The 12,367-nt window shown below is 32.7% G+C and overlaps 1 protein-coding gene across 1 annotated transcript; it reads left to right on the top strand.

Annotated features, from left to right (window-relative positions):
- Positions 1-412: 412 nt before the first annotated feature.
- Positions 413-12,134, top strand: LOC126838453 (E3 SUMO-protein ligase RanBP2). Its single transcript, XM_050572866.1, has 24 exons — positions 413-849; positions 2,024-2,249; positions 2,322-2,495; positions 2,583-2,755; positions 2,855-2,997; positions 3,066-3,198; positions 3,265-3,543; positions 3,612-3,732; positions 3,882-4,118; positions 4,241-4,355; positions 4,511-4,673; positions 5,008-5,156; positions 5,232-5,382; positions 5,458-5,677; positions 5,763-5,917; positions 5,983-9,325; positions 9,541-9,594; positions 9,842-9,892; positions 9,989-10,137; positions 10,196-10,252; positions 10,322-10,955; positions 11,044-11,226; positions 11,436-11,563; positions 11,636-12,134. The coding sequence occupies exons 1-24, from the start codon at positions 754-756 to the stop codon at positions 11,855-11,857; spliced, it is 7,356 nt and encodes a 2,451-aa protein (XP_050428823.1). The 5' UTR covers positions 413-753; the 3' UTR covers positions 11,858-12,134.
- Positions 12,135-12,367: the final 233 nt, after the last annotated feature.

Here is a 12,367-nt window from a genome sequence, read left to right as displayed (position 1 = left end):
GTGGCGAATTTTTTTTGGTCATTCAGAAGATCATAAAAAAAATTTCTGCCAAGTTACAAAACTCCGATTTTATTCCAGAATCCAGATCACACTTGTTTTTGACCCCCATTGTCGGACTATGCGGTCTACCGGCTATAGGCATCGGCCGGTCAGTTGAAACTTGTTTCATGTTTGATTTCTTTCGAGCATCGTTAGTCGTTACCGACATAGACAAGTATACTATACAGTATGCCGGCGACTGGCTACATCATTGATAACGGATAACTGATAAGAACGGCTGACGGGAATGTGATATGAATGGCGGCAGTTGAATAGACGGGCAAAATGCCGGGAATATTGTTCCGCAGGGTTGGGTACACTGCAGTCGAGCGCAATACCGCGAACCGTGGACCAATGGACAATAACCGTTTTCAGCGGTAACACGGGCCACGGCAAAGTGCATACAGCCATACGGAAATCAAGAAACAAACGTACTTTTAGCGGCACACTTGCCAGTTGCCTAACGCGGTTATTTTTTTGTCATTAACTAACTCTATCATCTTACATTTTATTTCTGCCGACCAACGTTTATGGCAACGCACAACAGGACACGTTAAAATTGTGAACGTCTGACCGGCCGTAATTTCGTGCATACTTGTTTTTGTTGTTTTTTTACAACCGTACTTGTAATATCTAAACGTTTTTGTATTTTATCTCGATTGTGACCGCGGTCATTTCGTTGTGTGTGTGTGTGTGTATTTGTTGTCGTTGAAAATGATCAGTGGCGTCAACGCCGGGTTCTACCGTTCGAAAAAAGATGTTGATCGCATTGTTCAAGACCAGTTAAGCAAACTCACTACCGAACACGAGGTTTGTAGGTCTATATTGACTAGGTAAAAGCCGAATATCGACCAAACTTTGTAGTCATTGTGTTTGTGTGTAGTTTATTTTTATCGAATCGTTGTGTTGTAGGTACCTATTTATACTTGTACGTTATCGATATCAGTCGGCGGTTAATTGTTTTAACAGTTTAGATTAACCCTAATATTATCCGTAGTTTGATAAATAACCTAATTACTCGTACATTATTTAAACATTTTACCTGTTCGGTTAACTTGATTTAAAGAGTTGCTCGTACCTATGAATTGATGTCGTTCATTATTTGTCTTATCATTGCCCTTAAGAATAAAATACAATGCAATTCTTTATGCGACGTATTGATAACAACATAGACAGCTTATACACCTTAATTTTTCCTTCCTTTAATAACATACTGTAATATCTAATTATACACCAGACAATTTGTTTTGTTTCCTTAACAAATTACTTATTGGATCTTAAATTAAATCAAGAACCTTAAATTAAAAATAATTACAGAGTTTGGTTTAATGAACTCAAAATTTTGGGCACAGTAGGTCACAGAAAAATCAGCTAGTTCAGTTCTCCCAAGATTTAATAAAAAAATGAGCAAAAAAAAAAACACTAGTTATATTCCTATTCATTTTATGAGTAACTATTGAGCGTTCACAAAAGAAAATACAAGTTATATCTAATGCATGTAGTCGTCCTGACAAAAATGTCGAGTATTAGTTACAAAATAAAATTTCTGACCCAAGATTGAGAAAAATACATATGGTAGAACTTTCCAACTAATGTGCTTGAAAAGTATGAATAGCAAATGATGCATAGGTCTGATGGGGCTTCTGATTTTGTATGTGATAATTCACATTTGTGTTGATTATACCCTGATTAATAGAATGTAATAGAATGTCACCAGATTTATTAACTTATAAAAGGGGAAATATAAATAATTTCATGACAAACTTTAATAAATCCACTTCCTTTATGAGAATCTGTCTAATTAAAAACTATCAAAGTGATAATAGTTAAGCCTTTGAGAAAGCTTTAAGAATATTCTTCTTCTTGTTTGAATTTTTATAATATATAGTTATATACATTTATTGTTATTTATTTTGTATTTTTTCATTGTATCTCAGTTTTGGATATTAAGAACTATATTGTGTTACTAAAATATTTATTTCAGAAAAAGCAAAAAGGATTGTCTTTTGCTCGTATGTACTTCAAGATATCAGAGTTTGAACTCTCCAAACAACATGTGACAACATATTTGACTGTAAATGAAAACTCTCCTGAAGGTCACCGTGTACTCGGCCATTGTTATAACAAACTTGGAAATAAAGAAAAAGCCATTTCCGAATTTCTAAAATCTTTGGCCACTACACCTAATCAGCCAGAACTACTATTATTGTGTTCGTATTTTGTTTACATTTTATAGTTGTAGTTAATTTATATCAGTTAATTGATAAAATTACATATTTTAGGTACTGAGCTAATGGCAGAACCATCAGTTAATATCAAAGAGGCCGATGCCAAAAAAATTTGTAAACAAACGGAGGCCTTATATCCATATCATCCTACAGTAAATCAATTAAGGGAAAGGCTGTTAACATCAAATGGAAATTGTGATGTTTCCAAAGTTGAAGATTTTCTTATTAGTAATTAATTTTTCTATTATTGTTATGATAATGCACCTTATTTTCTATAAAAGTTATAAAGTGATACAACTGTAAATTTGGTTCTAGGTGAAATTTCCGCTAGGCCTGACGATATGAATTTAAGAATAAAACAATTAAAATTATTTGAGAGCTCAGGTCGCCTATCTGAAGCTTACAATCATGTTGTTAGTATAGAAAAGTCTTCTAAGTTTCAAAAGGATAGCATTGATTGGTATAAAACTGCATCTGAAATATGTGAGGTAAAAATTAAATTTATTATTAATAATAATTGTCAATAGTTTATTACTACGGCATACTAGTATCTTGTGCATGAGTTGTAATATTTTTTTACTTTTTAGTCTTACGGAAATTCAAATCAAGTCAGTTGGGAGTTTTATGTTAAAGTATTGCCAATATATGAACGTGTTGCTTCATTGCTGGTATCCGATTTAAAAACAAATAAGCAGAACAGTGAATCCGATAGCTACAAATCCCTATACAGGTATTTCAACATTATAAGTCTTGTTTGTTTTTACCACTTACAAATTAATTTTTTCCTGCAAACTATAGACTCGATCAAGCTTTATACCAAGCCATACAATTGCCATCTACACAAACGGAATTCTACCGAAGTCTCATATGCCATTTATCTAATCAATTGTATTTTCACATGGGTAGCCTTATATTAAAGACCGGTAAAAAGGTAATACCTAAAAAAAAACATTTAATTATTTATAGTAAAATGGTTAATTGATGAAATTATATTTAGGAGAACATTTTGTCATGGCACAATACAAATCAATTGGTAGCACCTTTGTTTTTAATGTCATTGGCACCAACAATAGACAAACAAGCCTTTGATAATATTTCTCTAAAAGAGTTTAACGAGGAACAAAAAACAAATGTTGCATTGTGGGAATTAGAAGGCACCAGGAGAATAATTGAAAGTGGTTTTGTTTTACGATCAATGATTGCAAACGAAGGCGACCATTTCATTAGTAATGTCAAAATATTATGCAACAACGATTGGAAATTAAATACTTATAAGGTAGTTTTGTTTTAAACAAATTTGTTGGTGAACATTTGATTTATAAATAATTTTATACATTATTTCAGAAAATATTTAATTCTACAAATTTTTCATTATCTTTATCTTCGTCACACTTCATCCATTATTCTGCTGAAAAATTGATGTACACCATTCCAGAACTAATTCAGTATGCGGTACCAAAACACAGTATGTATATTTAGTGTTAAAATATATTAATAACATAAGTTTGTATCTACAGTTTGTTGATATGAATGTGTTCATACAGTAATGTGATAGAGTACACGCATTACGATGTATGAACTCTCTTAAAACTTTTTATATATTTGTATTTTTAGTGATGGCGTTTGAAATGAGTCGACCTGGGTCGTTGCATCATTTGGTTTGGTATGGTTTACAACTGCTGGAAAACGAAAGTAAAGGCAGTGGATTGAGGTTATCTAAAGACACAGTACTTCCTATTGGTTTTGGTTGCAAAGGATTTAATGATTTACCTTTAGTTTCCAACTCATTTGCGTCGGTTAATGTTGAGACTGTTTGTCAAGTAGACATGAATACTTTCTTGTATGCTACAGGTAATATTTTTAATTAAAACAAAATTTTGGCCATCTACTATTTTTGGCTATTGTATAGTTTTTATTTATTTCATTATATTATTTTTTATGCATAAAAAAATTATAATTTAATTCTTTTTTAGTTTTTACCGTCGCTTCAGTACTTGATAACCAGTTCCAAAAAAAAGATTCCAAATCAACACAGACCTTTCCTTCAGATATAACAGACTTATTAACGACAACACAACAAGAAAACTGGTAAACATTTTTAAATCATTTCATCTCATTTTTATGAAGATGAAACAATCAATAAAGTTTTAGCTATTTACAAATAATACAGTTGTTTAGGTATTCAATAATAACCAACACGTATCATTGATAAACTATAACTATGTTTAATTTAATTTTTACAGGTGGAGGTCAATGTATAAAATTTATTCAAAAAATGTTGACGTCAAGTATTCTTCTCAACTCAAAAATGCTGTATCTCAAGGGTTAGGAGCTATTCGCTTAATTGGCAACCATGGAATTGATGTTCAACTGATAATTCAGTTGGCAAAAAATTTTGCTAGCCAGGTAATACGTTTAAATATTACTTAATATTATTATTAGTCATTTTAATCACCCTGTATACTCTGTCCCAAATAAAATTACTTGTAGTCATGCACAGTGGGCTAAGTGTTGCACAACAGTATAGTGGTGCTCGTCGCACTCCTAAGTCTACTCCGATACAAAATAAATGTAATTTTGTCATTTGTGCACAAGTCATCTTATTTGGGAAAGAGTATAAGATACTGATAAATGGTTTAAAATAGTTCTGATGTAGTCCACACCCTTATGACTCGCTGTCAGTGCATTGCTTGCTTAAATATTAAGCAAATCTATTTAAGACTGTATTTTGATTTCACAGGCTAATAAAGTGATGGATAATTCCTTATTTAAAGAAGCACTAGAAAAAAGAGCTACGCACTTTTGGAAATTAGCTGTACAGTTACTCGGACGACTTGTGCATCATGGAATAGAACAAAGACCAAAAAATAGTTTGTTTGATTTTTACAGGTAAATTATTGTTTAAATTAAAATATATTTTTTTACATTTTTATTTTTACCTAACATTTGTGTATTGTGAAATAGGAAAACTTTAACCAACGATGAAATAAACGAGCTATTGGACGAAGGTAGATTCTATTTAGCTTGCCAGATGATGAATAAGGGTCAGAATGAAGAAGCTATTGAGGCATTTAAAAAGTTAAATACACCATATGCATCATTCTACCAAGCAATGGTTAATTAATATATATTATAACATTTTTTTAAATTGTTATTTTCTAATATATTTATGTAAATTTAACTTTGTTAGATATACAAAAAAATGGCTAAATCTGACATTGAAGCATCAAACAATATCACATTATCCGGTTCAATGATTTCAACGACAAATGTTTTACTCACTAAAGTCAAGGACCTGTTAAACCTCACAAAAGAACGTTTGAAAAAATCTCCTCAACATCCGTTGCACTATCAGGTGAAAGAAGAACTTTTAGAATTACAATTGGAAACCGATTTGAATGGCACAATTGGTAAGTGTTTTCAGATTTACTAAGAATTCATTTTTATTTTTTTTATTTTTTTCAACTACGCAACTAATTTTTGTTGACTTGACAGCAAAAGATTATAACCTCGACTCTGGAGAGGAGTTTGTCGATTCTGTTAGTACGCCACATAGAAAATCATATAACAAATTCGGTGACTCTTCTTTCCACAACACAACTAGTACTCCAGTAAAATCGCCTCACAATTCTATGGTTAACTCTTCTAGTGTAAGTACTTAAAAACTTTTTTATTTTTTAATAATCAATGTGTTAAAGTATTATTACCGATTTAGTGCAGAAAGCTGGCTGACGACGAGCCTGTCATGAGAGTGTTGAACGAACTTAAAATAGCTGTCCAATCGCAGAACGTCCAATGTCAAACCATGGGATTACAGTACTACACCATGATAGAAAACATGCGCTCGATGTCAGAGAGAGTAGATAAACTTTTTGACCAACTCAGCAACACCAAGGACTCGATTTTGAATAAAGTCAATGATTTATCTCAAAATATTACTAACAACCCTGTTACTGACCATAAACTCATTGATCGTATCAATAAATTGGAAGATAATTTTACTGAGAAAATTGATGCGTTAAACGAAATAATTAACATGAGACAGACCATGGGCAATTTTGATAGCGAAGAAGAGGGTGGTGACCACCAATGTCCTCTTTATCAATATCAAGAACACGAAGAGGGTCAATATCAAGAACACGAAGAGGGTCAATATCATGAAGACGAAGAGGGTCAATATGAACACGAAGAGGGTCATAGCCTTAAAATCAGAGAAACTTATCCTGTAATAAGACCAACAGAAGATCATCCCATTGGCTCCTTTGAATATATGCAGGATATCTTTAACCAATGTTACAAACAACAACAGTTGGTATTCCCGTTTCCAAACCCTAATGTAAACATTACGAATTCTGATACTTTACCGACTGGGCCACATATTTCACAACCGCCTTTGAGTGTTACCATACCAACTCATCATCTACTCAGTGGAAATAACATGCCGTCTGAATCTCAGACACACCAGCCTTTTAAATTTAATAGTCAACCAACTACAGTGCAATCTTGTACAACATACGAGGCTCCACCGCCCAATTGGTTAGCTAAAACTTCCGAACCAACACCTCCACCCGCATTTCAACCGGCTTTGTCTACATTTAAAGAAAGTTTAGATGCATCACTGAACAAATCTAAGAACTCTGCGACTGACGATAGTTACGTTGAAGAACACGATCCTATGCCAGAGTTTCAACCAATCATACCATTGCCTGACAAGATAGAAGAAGTTACAGGCGAAGAAAATGATACAGTGTTATTCGAGCGTCGAGCAAAGTTGTACAAATATACCGATAAAGAGTGGAAGGAAAAAGGTGTAGGATTGTTGAAAATATTGAGGAACAACGTTACTGCCAAAGTCAGATTGGTTATGAGAAGAGAACAAGTTTACAAGGTGTGTGCAAATCACTTCTTGTATGAAAACATGGAATTAAAACCCAAAAATGATAAATCCGTCATGTGGACGGCCAATGACTTTTCTGATGCTGTTCGAGTGCAAATTGAAAACTTATGTGCACGGTTTAAGTCTGTTGAAGATTGTGAAGAATTCACAAAGGTTTTTAATGAAAATAAACAACCGTGTTCGCAGAATACTTCATTAGTTGAAGATTCTAATTGTACGGATAATGAAAATTCAACAGTCGAAGAACAGTTAAATTTGGGTTCATCTGGTTTATCATTGACTTTGGAAAACGAGAAATCGTTAAAACACACTTTAGGCGGATTTACATTTAGTACCCCACCTATCGTAAACGAAATAGTTGCACCTAAAGAACCAGAAAAAACTCCAGACAGATGTAAAGGACTATTCTCTAGCCTGAATTTGTCGACATCGTTTAATAGCACTTTTGAAACTCCAACACTGACTTCTCTTTTAACTAAACCCACATTTTCTACAGATTCTGAAGCTAAAGCATCAGAATCTGTTGAAAAAGCAAACTTTTCATTTGGCTTACCAAAACTTGAAAATCCTAATCAAAATACTCCAAAGGAAAAATCATTGTTTTCCAATCCCAAGGTCACCAGCGACAACAAGTTTGCAATGAACACTCCGAAGTTATCTTTTGGAACATCTATTGCTAATCAAAATACCCCGAATGAAAAACCATTGTTTTCTAATTCCAAGGCCGACGATAATAAGCTTGCTGCATTCACTCCCAAATTGGATTTGACTTCCAGCACATCTGCTACGTCTTATTTTAGTACGTTGGCCAAAAGTTCACCGAGCATTGGATTTAACAATTCTCCTGATTTCAAAGGATTTCCTGGAGCGGGTAGCACAGTATTTGGTGGTAAAACTAATCCTTCACCTAACGCCATTGTTAAACCTTCCCTCGATACTACTACTGGATCCAATGGTATGCCTAACGAAAATGGTGATGACTTTGTGCCGACTGCTGAGTTTACCCCAGTCATACCATTACCGAGTAAGGTAGATGTGGTTACCGGCGAGGAAGGACTAAAGGTCGTGTTTGAAGACAGGGCGAAACTGTTACGATTTGATTCAAATACAAAAGAATGGAAAGAAAAAGGTATTGGTCAGATGAAAATTTTGCACAATCCAGAACAAGGCTACTATCAGTTGTTAATGAGGAGAGAATTAATACATAAAATATGTTGCAATCAAAGACTAACTACAGATTTAGAATTAAAACCAGTCTCGTCGTCCGATAAGGCCATGTCATGGATAGGTCAGGACTTCTCCGAAGGACAAAGTAAAAAAGAGCTGTTTGCTATTAGGTTTAAAACTGTGCAACAATTGCATGCGTTCAGAGATAAATTTAATGATCTAAAAAACACAATTCAAGATGATACAAGCATTTCTAGTAGTGGGGAACCTGAGTTAAGCGAACAGCCTAGAGAAACAAACGCAACATTGCCTAAATTGAGTGATTTATCTCAGTTTAAGCCCAAACCAGGTTCGTGGAATTGCAATATATGTTATTTATCTAACGATGCTAATGCAGATAAGTGTTTGGCGTGTAATACAACCAAACCAGGTGCTGTTGTAGAAAAGACAAATGGAAATTTGGATACAGATAACGATAAGACATTGCCTAAATTGAGTGATTTACCTCAGTTCAAGCCCAAACCAGGTTCGTGGAATTGCAAAGGATGTTATTTGTCTAATGATGCTAATACAATCAAGTGCCCGGCATGTAATACAATAAAACCAGGTGCTGCAGTTGAAGAAACTACAGTCAGTAAACCATCTTTTGGCAGTTTTTCGTTCGGACAACCGTCATTTGCTTCTACATTCAAATTTGGCATGCCAACAACCGATAGTGTGAAATCACCGGCTCCATCGTTTGCACCTAAATTTGAAACAACTGAACCTCTGTCTTTTGGATCGTTGAGCACTAGCAGTAATGTATTTGGCAACAAAACGGACCAGTCGAAACCACAATCGTGGAGAGAAGAAAGTGCCGGACTGGTGAAGTATGATTCTGATAAAAGTGAAAACGAAAGCGATGAAGAAGACTCTGAAGATAATGAAAGTGATGATTACGATGGACAAAAATCTGTAGTTGAAGCAAAGAAACAGCAATTTAAACTTTCTAATGGTATGAAATTGTTTACGTGTAAATGTTTGAAATATATCTATCAAGACAATGGTTAAATGTGGATGTACTCATAATGTATACTTTTTTAATGTGGTACACAATTTTCATTATGAATACACACATACCTAGAAAAATGGGAGGTGGTTAAATATAGCACTATACACTACGACATCACCACTAGATATAATTTTAATAAATATATTTTCTTCTTTCAGTAAAACTCGAGTTGCCTTCGTTTAAAGTCGATAATTTACCAGGAACTAAAGAAAGTAAGTCAATTTCTTGTTTTGCACATTTTTATTAAACAGTAAACAAAAACAATGAACTACAGCTTTTAAATTTTTTATTTATTAAGTTGAATTGAACTAATCTTAAGCTAAATTCAAATTTTTAAACAAATTGTATAAATTTTTTGTTTAACTAACTCAAATATACAATGTATACTCATAAAAAATAACTACCTAAGTTATTTCTTAGTTGATACTATGCAATTTTAATTGAGGTTTAATTTTCTAGTAATATCAGAAAAATCAGCGTCAAGAGATTCATCTCAAAATTCAGATATAGGTATACACTTAAAATGGTGTACATAAAAAAAAATTAAAATTGATTTTTCAATATGTAACTTGTCGTTAACGCTTGATAATTGCAATATTTTTTTAGATGATTCTGTCAAGATCTTACAAGTTAGAAACTTAAAAGAAGTAATACCTTTAGACGATCAAGTAGTTGCTGATAACCTGCAACTGCCACTTGCATTTTTCTTATACAAGTCAAAACCTAAATGTAAAGGATGTGTTGGCTGTGAAGATGTGAGTTTCCTTTTATTGTTGTTTTTTTCTTCAATAGTAAATAATTTGTGTATTTTAGAGTGAAGAAGGGGAAAGTGAAGAACGTGAAATAACATCTTCAAAAACATATGAAAAGGTAATATATTCAACAGCAATACTATTGACTAATTTTTTATTAATATTTATGTTTTTAATGTAATTGTAGGAAAAAGAAACCTTTAAAGTACAAGAGGAAATACCAACTAAAGTTTCTGAAGTGAGTGATCCTTTAGTCACATCAACCAACAGTTTTTCTCAGGCGTTTAACCCTAGTAAGTCCTTCTCATTTGGTGATAAAAATATGACAAGTGCTATTGGAAATACTACTGCACCAAATATTTTTGGAAATACTTCGACAAATATATTTGGAAATACCGCACCAAATGCTCCTTTATTCGGATCAAACCCATTATTTGGTAACATAGCGTCGAGTTCAATCAAAAACGATGAAAATAATTCGACCAGTAGTATGTTTGGTTTACCTTCGACCACAGTTTTAAATACTTCCATTTTCAATACTCAACCGCCAACAAGTATTTTCAATACTCAACCGACAACTGGTTCATTGTTTTCCAAGAAGGCTGATGTTGTTGAATCTAAACCTGAAAGTTTGTTTTCCTTCGCTCCCAAAATCGATAGTACATTTTCCAAGACTGATGATGCCAAAACTCAACCAGAAAGTGTGTTTTCTTTCGCTCCAAAAATCGACAGTACCTTATCATTTGCATCGTTAGCACAAAATTCCAAGTCTAATTTCGGCCAAGGTCTGTTTGGAAACAAAGAAGTACAGGCTCTTAAAGGTATGTGTATACATTTTACTTAACTAATATGATACATGACACTATAATAGCTAATCTGTTCATTACAATAAACCATATATTTTATTAGTTAACCCCCCATGGGCAGAAAATAATGTCAGCCTAAACAAATCTGTTGACGAGGAAAAAAACAACGAGAGAGAAGAAAATGGCGAAGAAGAAGTAGATAACAGCCACGATCCACATTTTGAACCGATTGTCCCATTACCTGAAGCTGTAGAGGTTTCTACGGGCGAAGAAAACGAAACCATACGTAAGTAGACTTACTATGTAAACTAACTAGTGGTGTATTTATTTTTCACTTTTTTGTATACATGCGTAAGTACTTGATAATGGAAATAGTGTACTTGCAGAAAGAGTACATATTAAACGTTTTAATTACACATAGAAAAGTGAGAAGTGAGTACAGCAGGATATATGTATACAGTACTGAATTTTTATTATTATTATTGTTACTTTTAGTATTTTGTGAGCGCTCCAAGCTGTTTCGTAAAGATGGCAGTGAATACAAAGAAAGAGGCATCGGTGAAATGAAAATTCTATATCATCCAGAAAAAAACACTTATCGCTTGTTGTTCAGAAGAGAAAAAGTAATTTTAAATTAATGTACTTACTAAGATATATTAATATCATTATTTAATCATTGATAATTGTTTAAATAGGTTTTCAAGGTCGTGTGCAATCACTTGGTATCATCCGACATAATGCTGGTACCTATGAAGTCTTCGAACAAAGCATATTGCTGGGCCTGTATGAACTCTACAGAAGAAAACCCTGAACCACAAAAAGAATTGTTGGCAATTCGTTTCAAAAATGAAGAATTAGCTGAAAAATTCAAAGAAGTATATGATGATTGTGTTTTAAAATTAGAAGAAACACAATAACAAAACCACAACCGTTTATTTATCTCTGTTAAACTTCTCGAAATATATTAAGGAAATATAAATTGTTACAGTTTAATTTAATGATCTATATTGTATGAAAGAAATGTTTTATTACCTAATATTTTCTTTTGGTGGTGCTAAAGTAATGGTATTATCTAAAGAAATTTTGTATATTTATTTTCAGTGTAAATTAAACGAGAAGTCGAACACTTAAATTATTTTAACATTTTTAATATTACCTTTTTTTTTACTATTATTTCCAAAGAGTAAACTATTTCATACAATTGATGAATATTTTGTGTTGTGTATTTTATAGAAAAAAATAAAATACATTTTTGGTTATAAGATGAACTTGTTTCATGTGGCCATTTGTCTATTTATATAATTTGTTTACTATGTGATCTATCATTTGAATGTTATTTTTAAAACGCTAAATGTATAAAGTTTAAATAAAAGTTTTATTATTCATTTTGTTTAAGTAAATCAACTTATTTTTTTTTATCACTCCAA

Source organism: Adelges cooleyi, unplaced genomic scaffold (genome assembly GCF_023614345.1).
Source record: "Adelges cooleyi isolate 19-005CV unplaced genomic scaffold, UGA_ACOO_1.1 ACOO_flye_CR_arks_rails_tigmint_CR_PRNA_108, whole genome shotgun sequence".
NCBI lineage: Eukaryota > Metazoa > Arthropoda > Insecta > Hemiptera > Adelgidae > Adelges > Adelges cooleyi.
The sequence above is the reverse complement of the archived record's forward strand: the minus strand, read 5'-3'. Positions and strand labels throughout refer to the sequence as shown.